Source organism: Notothenia rossii (assembly GCF_949606895.1).
Source record: "Notothenia rossii genome assembly, chromosome: 4".
NCBI classification, from domain to species: domain Eukaryota; kingdom Metazoa; phylum Chordata; class Actinopteri; order Perciformes; family Nototheniidae; genus Notothenia; species Notothenia rossii.
Genome location: NC_136902.1, coordinates 27,415,536 through 27,439,466, shown reverse-complemented (window position 1 = coordinate 27,439,466; position 23,931 = coordinate 27,415,536). Strand labels below are relative to the sequence as shown.

Genomic DNA, 23,931 nt, shown 5'->3' with positions numbered 1-23,931 from the left:
GAGTGATTTTCTGTGTCTGTCCGAAAATAGAAAGTTCCCAATTGATGCCAGATGTCTCAACAGATTTTTCACAAAATTGTTGATTTGATTTCTTCTCTTCATTTGTAATTTTCTGAAACCAATATTTATGTATCATTTAGGTTAACTAGGATCTAAATGTATTTGGCTACAAGAGGCTATCTCGTAATAAGCATAATACCCTCTGATGGAACCTAACCTGCTGTGGTCTGATGATTATTTCAATAATTCAGAGGTCTGCTATCTTGCGGTCATGATCGGTAAGGTCAGCAACAGCTTGCATTCTGGGAGGTTGTGTGGTTGTGGTCACCTTTACAAAATATAAAGAAGTAGAATTTGTGTGGGTTTTCCAGATAAGTACTAATTTCAGTGTGCGTCTCTTCTTTCTGGGTTTAAGGATATCAGTTGGTATCAATATCCCAAGATCAGCAGTGAACGCTCTACATCTGATACCCTTCATAAAGGCAGTTAAATGAAACCTGACTTTTATTAAGGAGTCATTGGTTTCAGATGTCTGCTTCTGTAAAAAGATTAGACATGTCTCCATGCATGGGATGCCATGAAGGGTCTGATATCTAGGAATTAGCTCATTATAAAGATTTGATTTAGCTAATCTATTATTTGGAGTTGCTTTGACTCACAAGGACGTTGTGGATACACTTGTGTGTCATCCTCACTATTTACTATGAGAGGGGCGTAGCTTGTCTTACATTCCAGGGGTCTGACTCGCCAGACTCTGGAGAGATACACTTTGAAGTGTTTCGCTTGTTTTTGGAAACGCTTTAATACTCTAAAGTTGGAGGAACACTCATTCGGAGAAATACTCACTGGTGATGTCAGTTAAAGTTGTACGGTCATTAGAACAATGTGAGAAATAAGACATTTGGACAACAACATGGATTTTGTTGCCTGTGGACATAGTACTGTTTTAGTAAAACATTATAATTAACAGCAGTTAAAGGTGGGGTAGGTAATTTTGGAGAAAACCAGCTCGAGATCGCTAGAATTTGAAAATACACAACCGGAAAAAATCTGCCACTTCCTTAAAGAGCTTCTTTACACCTCTACTTTTGGTAAATAGATGTTAACTAGTATTCAATTTCAATATAAATGCTAGTCTTGGTGATTTTTTGTTCACAGACTATATTGATCCTTAACTTCTATCAGCTCTTTAAGAATTATCCAACCAATTCCAAGTATTAGAAAGCAATACTAAACAGATATGATCTAGGTCACTTCCTGGGAGCTACAAGGACTGGAAGGATAGGGATACATTTCTCTGTATGTTCTAAATCAATGAAGATTTGCAGCACATGGTGATATTGCAACATCTGCTTTTTCAGCTTGTGGCTGGAGGATTTGTACTGATCTGGTTTGTGCATCACAATATATTTTTCTTTAGTCAGAATCAGAATCCCTTTATTAGTCCCTCAGAGGTGAAACGTACGTTGTTACAGCAGAAAAAGAGCCACAGACAGCCTAATGTTACACATGTAACATAACATGCATTTAAAAGTACTAAGTAAAAAAAAAAGTAGTGTGCTACAATTACAATGAATCTTGTGTTATATATTACCTTCAGTTGGCAAACATGTACTCCAACAATTGCAGATCCCTTATTCAGCTACTATGATGTAAGATCTAATGTTTTGAATTCTAGCTTACACATTTTGCACCAAATATGAATGACACACCTGCATGTAGTGAAAGGCTGCTCATTAATACTCTGAAATGTAACACAAAGGGCTTTAACACAATCTAAAATGCCGTACCTCAGTAAGAGTACACTCCTGGTACGTTTGACGTAATACTGACAGCTGAGTAGGCGTGTTTAATAATTGATAATACACAACTTATTCTATTTTAAGTGGTTTCTAAGGCCCCACCTTGAGTTCACCTCTACTCCACCCTGCAGCAATTAATATTCACAAGTCATTTATCTTCTGGCTGACATCCAGGTGTAGGTCGACACCTGCATGTATTCCCATGGACATTTACTGGTAAACCCAATGCCCTCACAGCAGGTGTACTATTGCTTTATTTTCGGTGTGCGCGTACCAAAATGCTGCTTTTCCCTCGTAAAATGTTAAAGTGATGCAAGAAACTATATTTGTGTTCTTCAAAAACACTTGAATTACTCCAAAATGATGAAACTTGTGTCAGACGGCATTGACAGCTTTGTTATTACTGAGCTCCGACATCGCATTGTTGTTTAAGTCCGCAGCGCCTCCTTGTATACGAGTGTCTTGTTTGCGAGAATTTAAATATCTTATATACAAAATCAGTGCCACAGTATTGCCCTCATACTTTCTTTTTCTAGAAAAACCCTGAAATACTATTTAGTTTCATATGGCTGCGTCATGACAGTTTACATGGGATTTCCGAATTACATTGACATGTATTATATTGTGGAATTTTAGAATCATGACCATAAATTAAAAAAAACCATAGCATTAGGGTTTGTGAAGTGACAACACTGTAATGTAAGTGAAGAGGTTAGTCTGTATAAACAGGTACCAGGCAATCAATCACATTTGCCTGTCACACACAGGCTCAAAGTCCCTGATGCAAAACAGTTTGCAAATGTTTTGCACCATCCGTGACTTTGACCAATGTTGCAAGCAAACCTTTAGAGAGCTTTGTTTCTCTCTGAATATGCATTTCTGTGTTGCCTTTTATTGCACTCGTTGAAAGAGCAAGTATTCTGCGCAGAACAGCTGCTGTGACCTCGAGTAACACTCTCTCTCCCACAGGCCTGGATTCAGACGAGTCGTATGAAGGCGTATCGGAGGCCAGCTTCAAAGATGCGCTGGTGTTTGACAGCAGCAGCCAGAAGAACAATGGGTCTGTGCCACAAGAGAATGGCATCAAGAAACACAGGTACTGCTGCATTCCTGCCCGCATTCCTCCTGCTGGGTTTGTTTGTATGTGGGTTACCTCTGCCTGAAACCAGCTCAATGTGTGGGGCAGGGTCGAAACACATTTCTTCTGTCCATGTCGCAATATTTTGTTATGCTGCGGTCAAATGAGAAAACAAAAAAAACTGCATGAAAAAACATGAATGCTTTTAGTCATATTAGGAACATTGGGTAGATGTGTAGACTGCCTCTTGTGGCTGAAATGTGTGTGACAATAACAAATACAACAAATCACTCATTTAAAATTATCCCTGTTTTTTGTTTTGTTTCTGTTTTTCAGGACGTCATTACCGGCGGCCATGTTCTCCAGAAACACTATCAGTGTGTGGAGCATCCTGAAGAAATGCATCGGACTGGTAAGGAGCCGCAGACTTCCAGACACAAATCAAATAACAATTAACACAAATCAAATTCAGTCGCTGCTCATTATTTTAGGGCCCTTGTTACCAGAGTCAGAGTAGTGTTTGAAATTACGTCACTGCCATGTCAAAAACTGATTGTGTAATATGAATTGTCTCCACTTCAAACAGTATTTGTTAGATGCCATGTGATCAGGAGGTTGGAGAGATTGAAATCAACTCAGATGATTACAAACTTGTTCGGTTAGTAAGGGTCACTGTGTGGTTTTTCCCAGGAACTCTCCAAGATCACGATGCCCATCGCCTTCAACGAGCCTCTGAGCTTCCTGCAGAGAATCACAGAGTACATGGAACACACTTACCTCATCAACAAAGCCTGCGCATTGCCCGACTCCATAGAGCGCATGCAGGTCAGACACACGCACATGTACAGGAAGGACATAAAACAAATAAATATTCTGTAGATTTTTTGCATTTTCTTGTTTAATTTCGCAATTTATTTAATGGATCTATATGCACGTTTTAATATTCCTTTATGAGCACTAACCACATTTATTCCACTCTTGAAAACATTCTATTCCAAGTATTTGCACTTCCATTTGCAAAAAACACGGTTTAGCTACACGGTACACTTTACAGCCCTTTGTGTTTTGTTAGGAAAGTTCTAGGTAAACCTCAATTAGTTGATTTCAGTTGCCATTTTGACCTCAACATGATGGGTTTATAATCACTGAATGTAAGAACTGCCCTGGTGCTGTAATTAAAGCTATGCATGAGCTACTACATATTGTAAATACAAAAAAAAACAGAGATCAAGGTAATTTAATTCTCCATGGTGGTGTGCACTTATCCGCTCATCCCCAGTGTATTGGATCAATAAAGCAACCAGTATGGAAAGCTCGACACACAAACACTTATTGACTGACTGAGCCTGGCTCTAAACAAAAGGATTAATATGAGAACATGCAACGGCACAGGGAAAAGAAACAAACACACACTCACTGACATGATGTGTACATTGTTTGTCTTTAGGCGGTAGCTGCTTTTGCTGTGTCAGCGGTTGCGTCTCAGTGGGACAGAACTGGAAAACCTTTCAACCCTCTGCTGGGAGAGACCTATGAGCTCACCAGGTACACACACACACACACACACACACACACACACACACACACACACACACACACACACACACACACACACACACACACACACACACACACACACACACACACACCTTTTGTATTTAATGGGAACACCATCCTATGTTACATTACATTGTCAATGTGTCATTGTTTCTGTCTTGTCAGGTACTCTGCCACCATGTCATCTCGGTTTAGGTGTCAAATACAAATCTAATTTACCCTGTGATTTGGTTCCTTTATTTGATACAAGTAACTTTAGTTTTGAGATGATGTGGTAAGACCAGTTCTTCGTTTAGTGTGATTTTAAACCTCTTTCCCAATTCATAACATTTGAAGAAGTTTCAGACTTTATACTTCACATCACACATTTTTAGCACTCCAGGTTTTGAATTTGAAGGAGAGTTGACAATGTTTACTAATATCTTGGACATTCTTAGACCATAGGAATAATGCCTGAATTTCTAAAAAATAGTTGTAGTTCTCCTTGAGATGTTTTTGGGCCATTTTAGCCTTAATTTGGCAGAAATGGGGGAGATAAAGAGATCAGTGCAACTAAGGTCCAAGGGCTAGAATCAAACTCAAGTGGTTGTGTTGTCGCCCAGTTTAACGTTTCATTTCCCCCCTGCCCTCCACAGAGAGGACCAGGGCTTCCGGCTGGTGTCGGAGCAGGTATCCCACCATCCCCCGGTCAGTGCCTTCCATGCAGAGAGTCTGGTGGGGGACTTTGTCTTCCACGGATCTATCTACCCCAAACTCAAGTTCTGGGGCAAGAGCGTCGAGGCCGAGCCGAAAGGGACCATCACACTAGAGCTGCTCAAGTAAGTCTGGTGACGGTATGTTCACGTCACAGTTTTCTGATCCAGAATCAGTTCCTCATCGCTTCTTCTCCTCTCCTGCAGGCACAACGAGGCGTACACATGGAGTAACCCCTACTGCTGTGTTCACAACATCATCCTGGGGAAGCTGTGGATAGAGCAGTATGGCACCGTGGAGATAGTCAACCACAGGTGAACTGCACATGGGAGATGTAGCCTGTGATTACTCTTTACAGCAGGTCCTTTGTACTGTACTGAGTGCAGTTTGTTGTTAATTGAACTGTATTGGTAACCAATGGGGACCCAAACAGTGTTTTTATAATTTGTCAAGACAAATATTAAAGGGGCCCTATTATGCTTTTTGGGGTTTTCAATTTCATATAGTTTGTTTTATACATTTTGGTGCATGTAAATGGTCTACAAAGGGTCAAATCCCAAAGTTCTCAGATATCTCACACACACTCCCCCCCTATCAATATTTTAGTTTGTAAAATGGTGGAGAAAAAAAAAGTTGAACGACTGACTTTTAAAGTTTCCTAAAGCCAAAGATGATGGCTGAATATTGCTAGTTTTGTTAACAAATTATATTACATTTATAACAATACATTTATAAAAGGAAGAGGGCTGATTCACATTACAAAAGCTGAACCTAAATGATCTTTCTTTGAGCGTGATATTCTACTGAGTTTTTTAAAGAACACAAATGTTCTGCTTGGATGCCTCAATAAGGTCTGTTTATAGACAAACTTAAGATATATTAATGATTTTATTCTACAACACAGTTGAGCCTCAAGCACACTCTCCTCTATCTTTGTTCAACAATCCTGCCCGGCGCCTTCATCTACTTTGGCTCATCGTTTCACTTGAGCAGCTTGTGTGCTCTCTGTGTGTCTTCTCGTGCAAACAATACGTCAAGCACTTGTAAACCTTTATTTATTTAAGCTCTGCAAGGCCTTTTTGTTATCCTTATGTCCATCCAATCTGAGTCATAATCACACAGCTGCTGAGATTCTGCTGTACTGAAGCACTGATTGCGTAAAAGAGCCTTGCATGAAGAACAGGGAGCGCTTGATCGAAACTTAGTGCAGGAAACAAAAAAGGCCTGTCTAGTTTCAGACTGACCTTTGTCTAAACAACACTAAGGAGGAATTAAATTACACTAATAAAGCTCTTAATTGCAATTAGTAGATCAGGAACGTCGGTTTAGGAAACTTTAGCCTCAATCTTCATTGTTGTAGCATGAGTATTTTCTTTCTTCATTACACTACATTACATTGCATTTAGCTGACGCTTTTATCCAAAGCGACTTACAATACGGGCATTCGACCAGGAAGATACAACTTTAAAGAAAACAGAATCCTATAAGTACATCAGGTTTCATAGAGCCAAACATTTCAAGTGCTACTCAACTGGCTTTAGATAAGCCAGCCCTTTATTAGTATATAAGTGCTTTGTTAGTAATTCTATCGCTCGAAGTGGAGTCGAAAGAGATGAGTTTTCAGTCTGCGCCGGAAGATGTGCAAGCTATCTGCTGTCCTGATTTCAATGGGGAGCTCATTCCACCATTTTGGAGCCAGGATAGCAAATCCACGAGTTTTTGCTGATGGGAACTTGGGTCCCCCTCGCAGTGCGGGTGCAGCGAGCTGTTTGGCCGATGCAGAGTGGAGTGCACGTGCTGGGGTGTACGGTTTAACCATGCCCTGGATGTAGGAAGGGCCAGACCCATTCGCAGCATGGTACGCAAGTACCAGTGTTTTGAAGTGGATTCTAGCAGTTACCGGAAGCCAGTGAAGGGAGCGGAGGAGCGACGTGGTGTGGGAGAATTTAGGAAGGTTGAAGACCAGACGAGCCGCTGCATTCTGGATGAGCTGCAGAGGTGGGATGGCACATGCAGCTAGACTAGCCAGGAGGGAGTTGCAGTAGTCTAGGCGTGAGATGACGAGAGCCTGGGCCAGAACCTGCGCTGATTTCTGGGTCAGCTGGGGACGTATCCTCCTGTTGTTGTAAAGCGTGTATCTGCAGCAGCGGGTCGTAGCAGCAATGTTTGCAGTGAAGGACAGTTTGTTATCTAGGGTCACACCCAGATTCCTTGCAGTCTGAGTCGGGGAAACAACAGAGGTGCCGATGTTGATTGTTGATTCTTCATTGTTATGGACTAAATAAAGCTATGGACGTTAACCGGCTCTTCTTCACTCGGTTTTTCTGCAGCACTGGAGACAAATGCGTGTTGAATTTCAAACCCTGCGGGATGTTTGGCAAAGAGCTGCACAAAGTGGAGGGATACATCCAGGATAAGAGGTTAGAATGCACTCTTAAAATACACTTCAGTCAAATGTTATCCTGAACTGGTTCTCCATTATCCTTCTCTGCTTCTTCCTCTCTTCTCTCTATCTTCCTTTGTGTTGTCCTTCATTTCCACTCACATATCATTTGCATATGTTTCTCTTTCTCATTCTTCCCTCTATTTCTCTGTTCTCTCCGTCAGTAAAAAGAAGCACTGTGTGATCTACGGGAAGTGGACCGAGTGCATGTGGAGCGTGGACCCTCAGGCGTACGAGGCCCACAAGAAGTCGGAGAAGAGAGGGGACAACAAGAAGCACAAAAGTGTAAGTAGAAGTTAGGAATCAGATTCTTCAAATCTAAAACTGTTATTCATATCGCAGATTAACAAAATAAACTGACCACATTTAATAAACACAGAATGAAATAAACTAAAACCAGCGACTCAACACATTATAAACACGGAGAGTAACTAAAACAGAAATGAAATCACATCAAATAAATTCTTAAATAGTGGGTTGTATCAGTATTTATGTGTCTACTGTTTTAATGTTATTCAAATATAAAATACTCATAGACAGTATCGTATTGCCTTTATTTTACCTATTGTTTAAAATATAATTGAATTGCTTGTTTTCTATAATTATCTTGTGACTTTGTATTTTTGTCTTGATTTCCTGTTGGTGTCCACAGCATTCTGTGTGGTCATATCCAGGTAAAGCAGCAGACTGGAGGTCTTTAGCTGTAGTCTGTTTGCTTGTTTGTAGTGAATAAAATAGCTGTAAAATGTATGTAGTTTTCCTGGTGGGTTTTAGAAAGACCTCTCCTGGAACAAGACACCCAATCCTGTTTATAAAGTAGAAACTAAGATGCTTCACCCTCTGCAGTTTAAATAACAAGTGTGTTTCCCAGGAGGACCAGGAGGAGAACGATGACGCGGACGACATGCCCGATGCCCAGGAGACGGTCTGTGTGGTACCAGGAAGCACTCTGCTGTGGAGGATAGACTCCAGACCGGCTCTCTCTACTCAGGTACCAGAAAACACTCAAAAGAGCCCGATACAAAAAGTCTGATAATCACATATTTAAAAACCAGAAAACTATTAGCTTTTTTACCCAAACAGTGTTGATTGGGGACTGTAATGTTTCATTGATGCCACATTTCCGCTGCATGTTACGACACGGTTCTTCTCAACTCCACTTGCTTTTTTTATTTTTCGTTTGGCTAGAGTTGTTGATAGTACCCACTTATTTTCCTGTAACACCTCCATAGAGGTTACAATAGACCAGAGCCAATACAAGGGGTGGTCAAGCATAATCAACATTTAAAAAATCCCATAATGATTGATGCAATATCCAGAATGCAGTAAGGGCAATGTTTCGGTTGAGTTCCTCATATTAAAGCGAGAATGAAAGATCATGTGAATAATGTTTCAAATATGATAATTCTCTCTGATATATTGCAAATCACATCGCAATTGCAGAATCAGTCAATATTATTGCAACCAGTTAGGCAGGAATGAAAAGACTGCTGTTCACTGATCGGTCAGAGAGAATCGTAACTAGCCTGACACAGGACATCCTGCACCAACCCGTCATATTCAGCGAGTGTTCGTTTACAATGATGTCAGGGCAGATTCAGGCGAGAACAGAACCTCCATTAAGGAAAACATTTTTGGAAAAAGGCCTGGTACTTTAAGTCGAAATATGCAATGGAAATGAGGCATTTCAAACATTTAATATCCTTAACTCCCTCTCAATCTTTCTTCCACTTCCCTCCCCAGATGTACAACTTCACCAACTTTGCGATGTCTCTCAATGAGATGGAGCCCGGCATGGAGGGCAGGGTGGCCCCCACAGACTGCCGCTTCAGGCCCGACATCAGAGCCATGGAGAACGGCTTGATGGGTAATTCCATATTAAACATCCCTTTTTAAAATTGTCTTGTAGAGTCTGTTTGATCACAGCCGACTGACAAGGCAGATTAGTCTCTCTGGAACTTCAGAAAAAAAGGCACTAATGAGACAATGCTGCCCCCTGCTGGCTGTCTGTGTCACTATCATCTATTTTTGTTGATCTAAGGCTGCAGCCACAAAAGGACGATAACGGAAACGCACCGAAATCGTTATCAAAAAAGTCTTCCGTCCACAGCAATAGGCCCCAGAAACGTGTCCGTCCATACGAGACAGCTCGAACCAGATTCTTGACGAAATGTACAAAAACAAAGTACTTCACTTTAGTCTACAAAAGTGTATCTTTCAGTTACTGAGTCCTGGATCTTGAGTCGTGGCTGCGGTCCTGGATCATAAGTCCTGGATGGATATCCTCGTGGATTCATCTTCTTATTATACACACATGCATTTCCAAACATTTGGACTACCTATGTTGCAAATGTATTATCTTTTCAATTTATACACGGCATCTATTGCACGTCTGTCCGTCCTGGGAGAGGGATCCCTCCTCTGTTGCTCTCCCTGAGGTTTCTCCCATTTTTCCCTTTAAACTGTGGGTTTTCTCTGGAAGTTTTTCCTTGTACGATGTGAGGGTCTAAGGACAGAGGGTGTCGTATTGTCATACTGATATTCTGTACAAACTGTGAAGTCCACTGAGACAAATGTAACATTTGTGATATTGGGCTATATAAATAAACATTGATTGATTGATTGATTGATTGAAACATTGAACCGCTGGAGACGCTGTAGTACATATGCCGGGCCTGTAAGTGGCGCTGTACTTCTGCCACAAAATACACCAAAAGCAGCGAAGAAGACTTAATAATAATAATAATAACAATGATAGCTTGGATTTATATAGCGCCTTTCAAGGGACCCAAGGTCGCTTTACAAGTAATATGGCAAAAAACAAACATAACAAAACAAAAAGTCAGACAGGCAAAACAACAGATCGATTTAGGGGCCGAAAGCCTTGGCAAACAGATGGGACTTGAGGGCCCTTTTTGAAGGCGTCGAGTGTGGGGATGTTGCGAATCTCCGCAGGGAGAGCATTCCAGAGGGTGGGGGCTGCCACACTGAAGGCTCTGTCCCCGAAAGTTCGCAGTTTGGTGCTGGGGGTGGTAAGCAGGCCAGAGTCTGAGGACCGCAGGTTCCGGGTTGGAGCATGTGGGTGAAGGATGTCCGATAGGTACTGGGGGGCAAGGGCATGAAGGGACTTGTAGGTGAGGAGGAGGACTTTGTAGTATATGCGGGACTTGACCGGCAACCAGTGTAGGTGGATGAGGGTGGGAGTGATGTGCTGCCACGGCTTTGTGTGTGTGAGTACCCTAGCAGCACAGTTTTGGACATACTGGAGTAGGCTTGGGCGGTATGACGGTATTACGGTATACCAGGGTATTTCGAAATACCGTCGGTATGATTTTCAATACCGTGACGTCACAGACTGTGCGCCAAATCATAGATGCGTTTTATTCTATTACACTGACACGGAGTTTTGACAGGGACGACATTGGTTGTAATGCACAGCACGCGCCAGCAGAGGGCAGGGGAGGGCAGTCCGTCTTTCCCGCTCTCAGAGCTCAGCACAGAGCTGAGCTGAGCAAGATGGCGGCAGCATTTGCCGGCCCCGAACTCGGACAACTAGTAAAAAAGAAAAATGCCTCTGCGCCTGTTTGGGACTATTTTGGGTTTACTCGTCGCCAGTGACTTCATCCAGCACAACGAGAGACGGAGGCACTTCTTTGGGAATGTTTAAGACGGGGTGAGTGAGTGTTGACATTTTTTAATCCTATGCAACTGGTTGATGGTTTTGTAGTCGAGGTCGGACGGTTTTAAAAACGAAAGCATTTACGTGCTAAACATTCACGCGAGTAATCCAATGAATCAAATGGAAATAAGGTTTTTAACACATGCACGGAATAATATTGCCAAACTAGTTAGTGAATATAGCAAACTTTATTCAATAAGTGTTAGAAATTAAAATCAATGTTTTAATGGGGAAATGTAGTTTAAACATGCCGTCAGTTTTAATGCTCTTTTATACTGAAAAAACAGAAATTCTTGTGCACAAGCAGTTAAGCTTTTATTCTGAAAATCCTTCATCTACGCATGTAGCATGTGGCTAATATACGATTTCCTAAAGAGGTGAATTTAGTAGCGAAATGATATGGAGTGGTGCAAACCGAAGCCTACTGATTTAACACTACAACTATAGATGTCGAGATACTACCATGCTGAATATTAAATGAAGGTACAGTTTATTTGAATACATTATTGTTTACAGACGAGAGTAGCATGTGACAACATCCGGAATGACCGGAAACCAAACGAGCCGAGAAGTATTTTTTAGAGTATTGATTACAGCGTTTAGAATGTGTTAAATGAAAAGTGATGAAAGAGAATATGAGGAGAAAAGGCGTGTTGAGCATATATTGGATGTGAAAGGAGCCAATCCTCTGTTTAAATGCAACAACGGACATTGGAGACGAGGAGAGCCGGCAGGTGGGGAGGAGCCAGCAGAGGATATATAACAGCACCGGAGGAGAGATCCAACTCTTGGCTTCCCTAACGAGGAGCGGATCACAGCCGTTTGTCTGACTGAACAATATCATGCTTGTGACCAACCCGCGCCTTTTTTAATTAAAGTACCCAATTGAACTTTCTCAGAGACTCCATTTAGTCTCCTTTTAAAGCTTCTCTCCTGGACGGGAGAATAACGAACACAGTTTACATAAGTCAAGTATTTACTCCCGGAAAATTTTTATGTATGATGATATATTGTTAACTTAGCTCACTATGGAAACAACGTCGGACATCTACAAATGCGTCCTGTATCCGATCTCAAAATGTGCCATTTGCACAATGTGTCATGTATGCAGCCCTTGTTTTGCACTTGCGCGCACGTCGCGGCACTTTGCGAGCGTCTACCGGCTCGGGCTGCATTTTACACCGAACATATAATATACCGTTCGAAACATCTATTTGCCGCCGAACGCCACCTCACTCAAGTCGACCCAAGTCATACCGTCAGTGGCGGCTGGTGGAAAATATTTTTGGTGGGGCTGGCTGTTGATATAGTGAGTAAAAAAAATTTGGGGGGGAGAAATTACCCCTTAAATTGGGACTGATACCGTATACCACGGTATGATGTCAGCAAGGTATGACGGTATGAAAAAAATGATACCGCCCATGCCTATACTGGAGCCTGTCCGGGGTTTTGTTGGGAACCCCGAACAGGACACCATTGCAGTAGTCCAAGCGGGTGGTGACAAAAGCATGCACTAGGGTTTCGGCAACTGACTCCGAGAGTGACGGTCGGAGTCTGGCAATGTTCCTTAGGTGGTAAAAGGCCGATTTGGTCACAGATTTGACGTGGGAATGGATGGAAAGGGTGTAGTCGAGGATGACACCCAGGTTAGGGGCTTCAGGAGATGGGGAGATGGAGCAGCCGTCGACCTCGAGGACGAAGTCACCAACCTTCTGGAGCAGGGCCTTGGGTGCCACAACCATGAGCTCTGTTTTATTGCTCTTCAGCTTAAGATAGTTGGAAGACATCCATGTTTTGATGTCATGCAGGCAGTTGATGCGAGACTGAGGGGGAAGCTGGGAGGATGGAGTGGTGCTGAGATACAGTTGGGTATCATCAGCTTAGCAGTGGAAATTGAGTCCATGATGGCGGATGATCTGGCCGAGGGGGAGCATGTAAATGGTGAACAGGAGGGGGCCAAGCACAGAGCCCTGGGGTACACCGTGGTGGACTGGGGCCGGGGGTGAGTTTGAGCCACTGATGGAGACAAACTGTTTCCTGTTGTGGAGGTAGGATGTCAACCAGGACAGCGCTTTGCCAGTGACACCTAGGAGGTCTGAGAGGCGGGTGAGGAGGATGTTGTGAGAGATAGTGTCAAACGCTGCAGAGAGGTCCAGGAGGATGAGGATGCTGAGGCGGCCAGAGTCAGCAGCAATGAGGAGATCGTTGGTGATCTTGATGAGGGCGGTCTCAGTACTGTGTTGCTGTCTGAAGCCAGATTGGAAGGGCTCATAGAGCTCATGGTTGGACATGTGGAGATGGAGTTGGCTGGCGACCACTCTTTCCAGAGTTTTGCTGAGGAAGGGAAGGTTGGAGATCGGCCGGTGGTTCTGGAGGTCGTTGGGGTCCAGGCCAGGTTTTTTTAGTATGGGGGTGACTGAGGCCATTTTGAAGCTGGTGGGGACTATACCATGAGCCAGAGAAGCGTTGATAATGACCACCATGTAGGGAAAGAGGGTGGGTAGGCAGTCCTTGACCAGGGCTGTGGGCATGGGGTCCAGGGAGCAGGTGGAGGTCTTGGCCGAGCTGACCAGTTTGGCCACTTGGAGAGCATCCACAGGGGAGAAGGAGGAGAGGTTGGAGTGCGAGAGTTGCGGCGCTTGGGGTGCGTTACCAGGTGGCTGAGGTGCAGGTAGGGGGGTAGGCCAGTCACCAGGAGCTGCTGATGGATGGCCTCGACTTTCGCCTGGAAGAAGTCGAGGAATTTGGAGCACAGATCGGGAGCCCCTGAGGGCTGGGGGGCGTCGGGGGGCCGTAGTAGGCGGTTGATGGTGGAGAACAGTCTTCTGGGGTTGCTTTGCTGGGCACCAATGAGACGGGAGTAGTAGTGAGTCTTGGCATGGGAGAGAGCTTCCTTATATGTTTTGACATGGTCAGGAGAGGCCAGGAGGTGGACTGTGAGGCCAGTGTTTTTGGAGAGCCTCTCCAGCTGGCGACCAGAGGCCTTCAAACGGCAGAGTTCGGTGGTGAACCAGGGGGCAGGGCGGGTGAGGAAACAGTCCGGGTTTTAATGGGGGCAGTGTTGTAGTGGGCTACCAGGCCATCCACGGTGGCGTTGGAGGGACCCAAGGCCATGTGGGTAGCTATCAGGTCGGATAGGGCCGGTGCACTCACAGTCTTAATGTTCCTAAACATAATGGTGCGTTTAGGATGCTGCCTGGGCAGGGAGACCGGAACAATTAAGAGGATGGCGTGTTGTTCAGATACAGCCAAGTCGAGGCGCTGTAGGTCGGGGGGCGGAGAGCCGGTAGAGCACACCAGATCCAGCGTGTGGCCTTTGATGTGGGTAGGGCCCAGGACATGTTGCTTGATGCTGAAGCAGTCCAAAAGTGAGAGGAATTCAGCAGCGAATGTGCAGTTACTGGAGTCCATGTGGATGTTAAAATCACCGAGCAGGAGAGTTGATGGAGACATGGAGCAGAGAGAGGTGAGTAACTCAGACAGCTCAGACAGGAAGGTAGTGGAAGCTTTAGGTGGGCGTTAAATGAGGGCAACCTGGAGCGGAGCAGACCCAGCCAGTTTGAAGACAACATACTCAAATGAGGTGGTAGTAGGTACTGGGAGTTCTTTAACCAGGATGCCAGCTCGGTGGATAACAGCCAATCCATCACCACGACCCAGGGAGCGGGGCTTCTGGATGTACAAATAGCCTGGGGGTGTAGCTTGATTGAGTGTCACAAAGTCCTGCTGATTTTGCCATGTCTCTGTTAAGCATAGGATGTCAATGCTTCTGTCAGTGATAATGTCGTGGATGAGTAGTGCTTTGTTGTTGAGGGAGCGGGTATTCTGCAGCATAAATGTCACATAGTTGTTCATAGCTGCTGGGGGGAACAGGGAGGGAGAAACCAGCACACTGTCAGCACAGGCCAGGGACCTCAGGTAGATAGAGCGAACGGGAGGTTTGGTCGGATGACGTTGTTTGTTGTGATGACGACATCGCCGTGCGACAGACCGTCTGTCAGAAATAACTGCGGGGATAGGAGTTTCGGAGTAGAAAAACTTGCATCTGGATGCCCGGTGTATGTAGCGGGGACGACGCAGAAGCCCAAGGGATTTGATAACGGCAAGGCAGTCGGGGATAGTGTGGTAGAAAAAGTTACGAAGTTCCAGCGAGGAGTATTGGAGCAGCATCATGAGAAGAGCGGCGAGCCAGCTAGCAGCTAGAAACATTAGCCCTGCAGAAACCGGACCTCGAACCTCGGCAGCGGTGATGGAAAACAGCCCAGTTGGAATGGCCGGACTGAGGGAGGGTTTGTGGATAGTCCTGGGAGTGTGGCAGAGAGGAGCCCAGTCGGAGAATTCCGGAACGGGGACTACGCGGATAGCAGAGCGTGATGGTGAGCTCGTTTTGCTAATGGCAGGGTGGCAGAGGCTAAGAGCTAAACAGCAGCCAAACATAGTCGGCTGAGCAACGGAGATGGTAGAAACACAAAACCAGAGGAGAACAATCTTTCTGCTGTGTATGGGAATTAAATAGATTGATGGCAGGGAGTGGTAGACACGAGAAGTAAGCGTCGGCATGAAGAGCGGCGAAAAACACGCCAGCGTCCCCCCAAACCTGTAATGTTTCTCGTGCATGCATGTTAGAGATGGGCGAGTCCTGATTCATCCGGATCATTAACCCGGATCCTAGAAATGAGCTGGTCGTGACGAGTCTCCCCTCTCCATTAACCCAAGTCCTTTGAGTCCTACACCTGGTGTGACGTACAAATTAAAACTATACATTGCGTCACTCGCTACTCTCTTTATAACATGTAAAATAACATTACAACGTACCCCAGTCCATCTGCCTACCCTTTAGCAAGTAGGATAGCTTCCAGAAGTTATCGTTTGGCTCAGGGGAGGGGACGCGGATCAGTGAAACTTCCTGCAGACTCGTGGGGACCCAAAGCACGAGTCAACAGCAGACTCAGAGATTCGCAAATCCTGACTCACTGTGCAAAACATAGCAGACTCGTGCGGACTCAGAGCCGTAACCGTATAGCAGCAGATCCAGAGATCCAGCAGACTCGTCCTCATGCACGAGTCAACAGCAGACTCAGATTGCCAAATCGCAAGATAACCCTTTTTTTTGTGATCAACATTTTTTATTAAAGCAAAAGGCACTGTGTAACGGAGGTTAATATAACGTCAGTTTAATATGCTCGTGAAATGCAACAACAATTTTTCGGTTTCACCGGTAGGATTTCTACTGTCTTGGTGATGCTGATTCATATGACTCAAATGACTCGTATGATCCGGATCTCTTCAATGACTGACTCATAACACTCCAAGTCCATAAAAGGATCCGGATTTGCCATCTCTAATGCATGGTTGCCCTTCTGTTTATTCTCCGCGCTTTTCGCCGGTCAACATTATATGTCATTTGTTAGACGCTTTTATCCAAAGCGACTTACATACTCAATACTGTGGACAATCCCCACAGGAGCAATTTGGGGTGAAGTGTCTTGCCCAGGGACAAAACGACATGCTGACTGCAGTGGGGTTTGAACCTGTGACCCCCTGATCCGAACACCTACGCACAATCCACTTCGCCACACACCTCATGTCCGCTAAAGTTGAAATCTTCGGGAGAAAATTAGAAAAGTGCCGGTCAAAGGTCTTCTTTGTTATTTATTGAGCTTTAAAACAAATGAATAACGACTCTATATAATAATATAATAATAATACACGGAGGATGGAGCCTCTCTTTTCCTCCCCCTCTACTGACAGCCCGTCAGTGGTAGGGGTGGGCGGATCGTTACGTTACGTTTCAAAATATCGATACTAGAGCCAATAGGATCGATACTTTTATACTTTTTTTTCCCGTCTCCTCTACCCGTCAATTTCTTCAAAAAACGATGTGCAGATGAACACAAGTATATGCTCTTTTCTTCTCTCTCCACTGCTGTCCTCATCTCCTCGAGGCTCGCGCAGCACGCTCCCTGCCTGAACGCCGATTATCAAGCTGACTGACAGCAGCTGCCTGCGACTCGCGAGTGCAACACACACACACGCGCATGATGGCTGTGTGGAGCTATTTCACAACTGGCAATTAAAACTTAGTTCAGTTCACGTACAGTTCGCTACTCTGGCCACTTTGTATTGTTATTTTTCATGTTTGCACTTTAAATTTGCAAAAGTAAAAAGTGTATTTGTCTATAAAAACTGTCCTGTCTTTATTCATGAAAATGAATTCAGATTTAGTCTATTTATTATGCTTTCAGCTCAAAAATCATGTCATGCAGCTCTCCCCTATATGAAAGTACATAAGACGCTTTTCATTTAAAAAAGTATCGGTATCTGCGATACTGGCCCTGAAATACTTGGTATCGGATCGAATCCAGATGTTGTGGTATCGCCCACCCCTAGTCCGTTGTCTCATGCAGCTGGCTGATCCAGTAATGAGTGACCTGACACTGCCGACAGTCAAAATAAACATATTTATAACTAGTTTAGGTAGTTTGAGAGGTAATTAAAATAGCTAAGGGTGATGATCAGATTTGAAGTGTGTGTTTTGTTCCGGTCATTGCTCCATCACAGCGGGCGGAGCTGTAGGTGATCATGCAGAGCTGCGTGTCTCCTCTCCTGTCCGATTAGAATTCACTCACATTTATGTCCATATCGATCAAATCTAGCTGGAAGCTCCTGCTGGGTGCACTGTCCTGCCGACTCCTGCGAGATACCGGGACCTGGTTCCAAACACTGGGGCTATTCAAATCAAGTTTTATTTATATAGCACATTTTTAAAACGATTTTTGGTCGAGCCAGTGTGCTGTAGATATAATAATTACCTTACAATAAAAACACTATACAGTAAAATATTGCGTCATCGTTATCAGGAAATGATCATTATAGGGCGTAGACACGGAGCCGTTTGGCCCCCCGACCGTTTCGTCCGCAGATCTACCCACCTTGGGACCCGTTATCGTTTTCTGCGTTTCCATGTCGGCCTCGTGTGGCCGAACCGTCTATCTGATAGAGAACTGTAGCAGATACGACCGTTATCGTCCTCGTGTGGCTGCAGACTAAGAGAGTTCAACACTACTGCCTTGGAGTTACGAGTGTATTATACTGAGCTAAACTGTATAATTACAGATGTTTTGTTTGTGTGTTACTTGCAGAGGAGGCCAGTAGGGAGAAGGAGCGTCTGGAGGAGAAACAGAGAGCGTCCAGGAAGGACAGAGCCAAGGACGAGGAGGAGTGGAACACCAGGTGGGAAACACACTCTCAGCAGAGTGCACTTATACACACAGATACTACAAACAGAGCAGAACTGTATTGTTGTTAGCTCTGTTGTTCTACATTAGATCAAACTGGCCACCGTGCAAACAAGACGCCAACATGACCATCATCTGTCAAGAGCTTCAAAAACTGAATTAACATAATGTGATGAAAAGAAAGATGAGTTCATAGTTTTATTAAAAAAGTAGTGATGGACAAGATTTCTACATGTATTTATTTGTTTAAGTTGAGCATTCGGAATTTCACATTTGGAAGTGGAAGATTTGTAATCCTCTTTTTATCGTCCAACATGTCAGCAGCACACACAGTGAAATTCAGATTTGCATTTAACCCGTCCAAGTATTAGGAAAAGCTGAACAACATATATCAGTTTAGGTACTTCATACATCTCTTTTTAGTCTAGATTTGCACACAAAGTTGCATTAAATAAACATGAAAATGAAAAGATTTTAAGATTTAAACATTTAAGTAACTGCAGCTACATTTCACTGAAACTGTACCCGGTGACACAAAGAGGATGGCTTAACACCAGAGCCACCAACATTCACTTACCCCCAGAACCGCCAATCACAACAGTGTCAGCACTTGAGACATTAAATATGTAAATGACAAATGATTTAAAACTCAGTTAATGAGGTTAATTGTTAAATTGCTTCAGGTGGTAATTATAACTGATCAAAAGGTTCAGATTCATGCGCTTGTACAAACAGAAAACAGTGTGCAGTAACTTTGGATAATAACACAGGAATAATAAACGGAGCGCTCTCTTTTTCTCTCCCTCTCCTGACAGACCGTCTGCTTCTGTCTCATGCAGCTCACTGATCAAGTAATGACCCCCCAGTAAAGAATAAACACATTTATAACTAGTTTAGCATGTGTCAGAGGTCGATTGGATATCTGAGTGTGACGGTCCAACTTGAAGTGTGTGACGTTTAGGTGAAGAAATGTATCCTGAATCATTTCAAAAGGTGTGCTTGTGTGTGTCCCAGGTGGTTCCAGATGGGCACCAACCCGTACACCAACGCTCCGGCCTGGCTCTACACCGGGGGATACTTCAATAGAAACTACCAAGACCTGCCCGACATCTACTGATAGTCCTCCAGCCTCCATCATCCTCCCGTATAACATGCAATGTCGTGAAATGGAGAGAAACGTACAAAAAAGAAATCCACCTTCCCATCTTCATCTCACTGCCTCCATCCTCTTTAAACTGAGAGCGACAGAGGAGATTGAAACTCATCCACGTCTCTCAGCAGCCTGCTTCACGCCCTCTGAGTCTTCAGCTCTTTTTTTCTTTTTAAATCTCTGCTTATTCTCATTTTTGGTGATTTTGTCACATAGCGACCAGCACATTTTCTTCCTGAGGGATGGCAGCGAGCTGGTGAAATCAACGGTTCATCTGAATGTTTAACACTTTTACTTCACACACTCTGAGAAAGCACCCCCCCCCCCCCCCCCACCTGACTGTCACACGTGTTGTTATGGAGTTAAATCATGAAGTAAAACATAATAGTCACAGTGATGGCCTCTTTCTTTACATACTTTGAAAATAAATATAGGTGACATTGTACCCTGTGAGGAAGACTATTCTAAATGTTGGTGAAAGGAGCTCATTACTGTCTGTGTGTAATGTCCTTGAAACACTCTCCACCTCACATTAACCTTCTGCTAAAGGTTTATGTGCTGAAATGAATCCAGACAGACTACTAGAGAGCAGATGCTTCCTCGACAGCAGAGGGGAATGTGATGCCGGGGGGGGACCAGGAGAGGAACCACACACCATGTGACGTTCTCCTGCACAGCAACACATTAATTGACCTTTGAACCCCTGTCTGCACTTAGCTTCTGTTTGTCTGTAAACGTAGCTTTCTCTTGCAGTATAATTGTAAAGTACGATTGACGTTAACGAAAGAAATGAGGAAACACTTAACGGAATGTTCTGATGCAGTACGGCTAGCTGCTGAGTCGTAGCTGAGCTGTCATCCTCTGCTTCGTACATCTCTTCAAAGGCGGAGGAAATGTTGAAAGTTCTCTTTAGGCACAATTCTGCTTTCCACATGAGTTTGTCATTTATAACTGTATATACAACTCCCAGATTTGACACAACCACCACCTGTGTGGAGAGAATATAAGTACATACATCAATTATCGTATACATATGTACAGACACGTAAAGCCATATTAACTACAGGAGAGGGCACTTGTTGTGTGAACGATGGCAATTATGAAACCTCAAGATTGACCTTATTATTGGCACTCACTTTAGCATGATTAAAAAAGGAAGCGTTACTCGTGTCAGTGTAATAATCTGCTGTGCAGTTGAATTGAATGTAAGAGTTAAAATGTCACTAAAAGAAACATGTATAATCGTGTGTGTTCCTCCCACACAAAAGGGGCAGATCTGTCGTTTAATGTTCCGTCTTTGCTGTGTGTAAAATGTCCGATTCTGATTGTAGCAAAAAATAAACTTGTTAGATATCATCGGCAAGTCATACGCTCCCAAACTTTTTCAAATTGAAGCAAAAAGTACTCTAGTGAACTTAAGCACATTATAAGGGAAAGAGACACACAGAAACTTGATGAGTTATGCTCTGCACAGTCATAATAAATCCCTTTACGTGTCGGTTTGCTTGGGCAGATACAGATAAAGGTTGTGAGGCGCGCTCATTTAAATTCATATGTGATTTATATATAAAGAACCTTCTACTTCCTGCTATCTGCAACACACACTCTACACACTTCCTGTTTGTGAGATTGTGACAGAAAACTACTAGTGAGAGAGCTTTGGTTGAAAAAGGGAACGTTGCACCCTAGTTTGCACTCCTTTAAACAACGATGGCAGTAGTGTAATACATCTATTCCTTTAGTAATGTTCATTTTAAATCACCATTCGATGCGTTTTGTTTCCTGCTATTTTAAATATCACATTCCATCAGTTCTATTTCACCAATTCTATGCAAGTGTTGCACCTCAACATGAATCTGTGTCCTCTGTTATTGTACTGTAGCTTTACATTCCTCGTAACACACACACATTATCTCAATATACTCCAAATATTTGGAAGGAATTACACACATCTTGGACCAATTTATCTTTTAATTTGTGTTTAATTGTTTTATTTGATTTCTATGTCATGCAACTCCCTTTTTCATTCCCTTGTTTTCGTTTGATTGTATTTATGTTTATTATTTATGATGTTTGCGGTTCTAGGAAATAATGATGTCGTTTTCTCTCTTTCTCCTAAAACATAATTCAAATGTAAAATCAATCACCGGCTTCACGCTTAGCTACTCATTAAAAATGAATCCCACAAACACTACATTAGTAGAACTGGTCGAATGCTAAATGAACCCAAACAGGAACAAACCATTGTTGGAAAGTGCTGATTCAGCGTCTACCCCTCACATTATTACTGTGTCATTAAACGCGCTCCATGTCGCTTTGTGTCGGTTCTTTCTACATGAATGCCTTCTGTGTAGTTTCTCCTCCTGCACTGTATCACGGGGTTGTTGTCGATGTTATGTGTGTACAAGTGCTGCACAGAGGTAATCACAAATGGCATATATCATTTTGTGCAATTGATTTATTTTTATAGTATTTAAACTGTTTTTGTTAAGAACGTTGTACCAGATGTTTTACTTTGGAGGTGTGGGTCATATCCAGTCTGTGGACAGCTTGGTAGAATAATGAAAGGGGGGGGAAATGTCTACTAATAAAATCCTAATTTCAATTCATGGCCACTTCTCTTTTTCTTATCTGTATTTTTAAGAGAGAAGTCACAAACATTAGGGCTTGCAGCACATGTTACTGCGCCGGTGGCAGGCATCACAGAAGGGGTTTTGGGGAACTATGCACCTTGTACCTGGGAGATTGGAGACCCAGGCCATACTCGATCACCAGCCAGGTCATTTCCCAAGATGATCTGTATGCCCCCCATAGGCAGAGAAGGACGCACTCCCATGACCAAATCCCCTTGCAGCAGACGAGACTAATGTCAGTTTATGCTGTGGAGCAGAGAAGACGGTTAATCCCATCCCCTGGACCTCAACACTGGAACCGGTGTCTGTTTTAGGAGAGAAAGGTAACAGAACCAACAATAAACGAGTCCAACGCCCCTGAGCCCCTTAATATCTTTACCGGTACCTTCTCTTTACTCCCGACCAGTGAAACAAAACTATCAGACACAAAAGCGTTATAACCTGGGTCTATCTCCTCATGCTCACTGACAGGAGCCTGAATTACTGACTCAGATAAAGAGGACTGAGTGTGTTTCCGCACAGCCGCAATGACACTTTCCCTTTCCACTGCACCTAACAATGCCACAGCCCCAGACGCAGGCCTGGACTTTCTCTTCCACTCGGGACAATCATTTCTCCTGTGTCCTTTATTAAAACAGTAATTGCAGATAAGATTGGGCTGAAGTTGCTGCAGCAGGCCAGAATCAGAGACTGAGCTGCCTTCCAGCTGGGCAAGCCTTTATACCTTCTTGAGTCTCCGCCTCTAGATGGGCGGGCACAAACAGGACGACACTCCCAGTACCTGCCAGAGGACAGCAAGGCAGGGAGCACGGACAGGCAGAAGGGGGGACTCACACTCAACAATAATACAATTAACTTAACCACTAGAGTTCATAGCAGAATGCTTACAAGTCAGAGTAGAGAAATCACAGTTGTTACAAACAGCCATTTTGACGTGTCATCACAGGGTAAAACAACAGGAGGGATTCATAGATTAAGTACGGTCCAGTTCTATTTCGTGTGTCACAGTGAGCCAGATTTCACAACAACAGGGCTCTGGCCCAACGGAATGGAACAGGGCCATAACAAGTGTTATTAATGTGTTTACCCTGCCATGACAAGACAAGACAGCTAAATGGCTGCTTTGACAATTTCCTGAAAATAAATATGCACAGACCCTGAAACTAAATGGAATTCAGCCGTCATTCTGCCAAGAGTTTCTGTATAAAACAATAATCCCAATACATTTTTCTCCTGTAAGGTACTGCAATATTAAAAACAGTGAAAATGGATGATTTCACAAACACAGATGTTAGTCATCAACACCTTTTGCAATCTAATTGAATGATATTTAGAATTTATCTTAAAGGGGCCCTATTATGCTAAATTCCAGTCTTCCTATTTGAATTTGTTGCCTCTACTGTGACATGTCTCCATGCTTTAATGTTCAAAAAGCTCTTTATTTTTCTCATACTGCCTGTGCTGCAGCACCTCTTTTCACCCTCTGTCTGAAACCAGAGCCCAGTCTGCTCTGATTGGTTAGCTGGTTGTGATTTTTCAACCAGTGAGAAATGTTCCGCCCCTCGGCCTATCTTGTACAATGTGTAGCCAATAGGAGCGCGAGTGTTACTTAGTGATGTCACTGTTACAGAAGTAAACAAAGGAGACCAATGGATGCA

At 43.6% G+C, this 23,931-nt stretch overlaps 1 protein-coding gene across 5 annotated transcripts in view; it reads left to right on the top strand.

The window, feature by feature from the left end:
* The window catches only part of LOC307035603 (oxysterol-binding protein-related protein 2-like), a 49,684-nt gene extending 27,439 nt beyond the window's left edge, over nt 1-22,245 (top strand). For 4 of the 5 annotated variants that reach the window (XM_079675153.1, XM_079675150.1, XM_079675152.1 and 1 more), the window contains exons 3-15: nt 2,772-2,898; nt 3,217-3,292; nt 3,571-3,705; nt 4,328-4,425; nt 5,073-5,255; nt 5,337-5,444; nt 7,461-7,550; nt 7,738-7,858; nt 8,445-8,564; nt 9,317-9,440; nt 18,395-18,485; nt 19,306-19,341; nt 19,505-22,245. In XM_079675153.1, coding sequence (XP_079531279.1) covers nt 2,772-2,898; nt 3,217-3,292; nt 3,571-3,705; nt 4,328-4,425; nt 5,073-5,255; nt 5,337-5,444; nt 7,461-7,550; nt 7,738-7,858; nt 8,445-8,564; nt 9,317-9,440; nt 18,395-18,485; nt 19,306-19,341; nt 19,505-19,607 — 1,412 coding nt within the window. In that variant the 3' untranslated portion in view covers nt 19,608-22,245. The remainder of the gene's footprint in view (nt 1-2,771; nt 2,899-3,216; nt 3,293-3,570; nt 3,706-4,327; nt 4,426-5,072; nt 5,256-5,336; nt 5,445-7,460; nt 7,551-7,737; nt 7,859-8,444; nt 8,565-9,316; nt 9,441-18,394; nt 18,486-19,305; nt 19,342-19,504) is intronic. The other variant, XM_079675154.1, reaches the window with a different exon arrangement.
* Nucleotides 22,246-23,931: the final 1,686 nt, after the last annotated feature.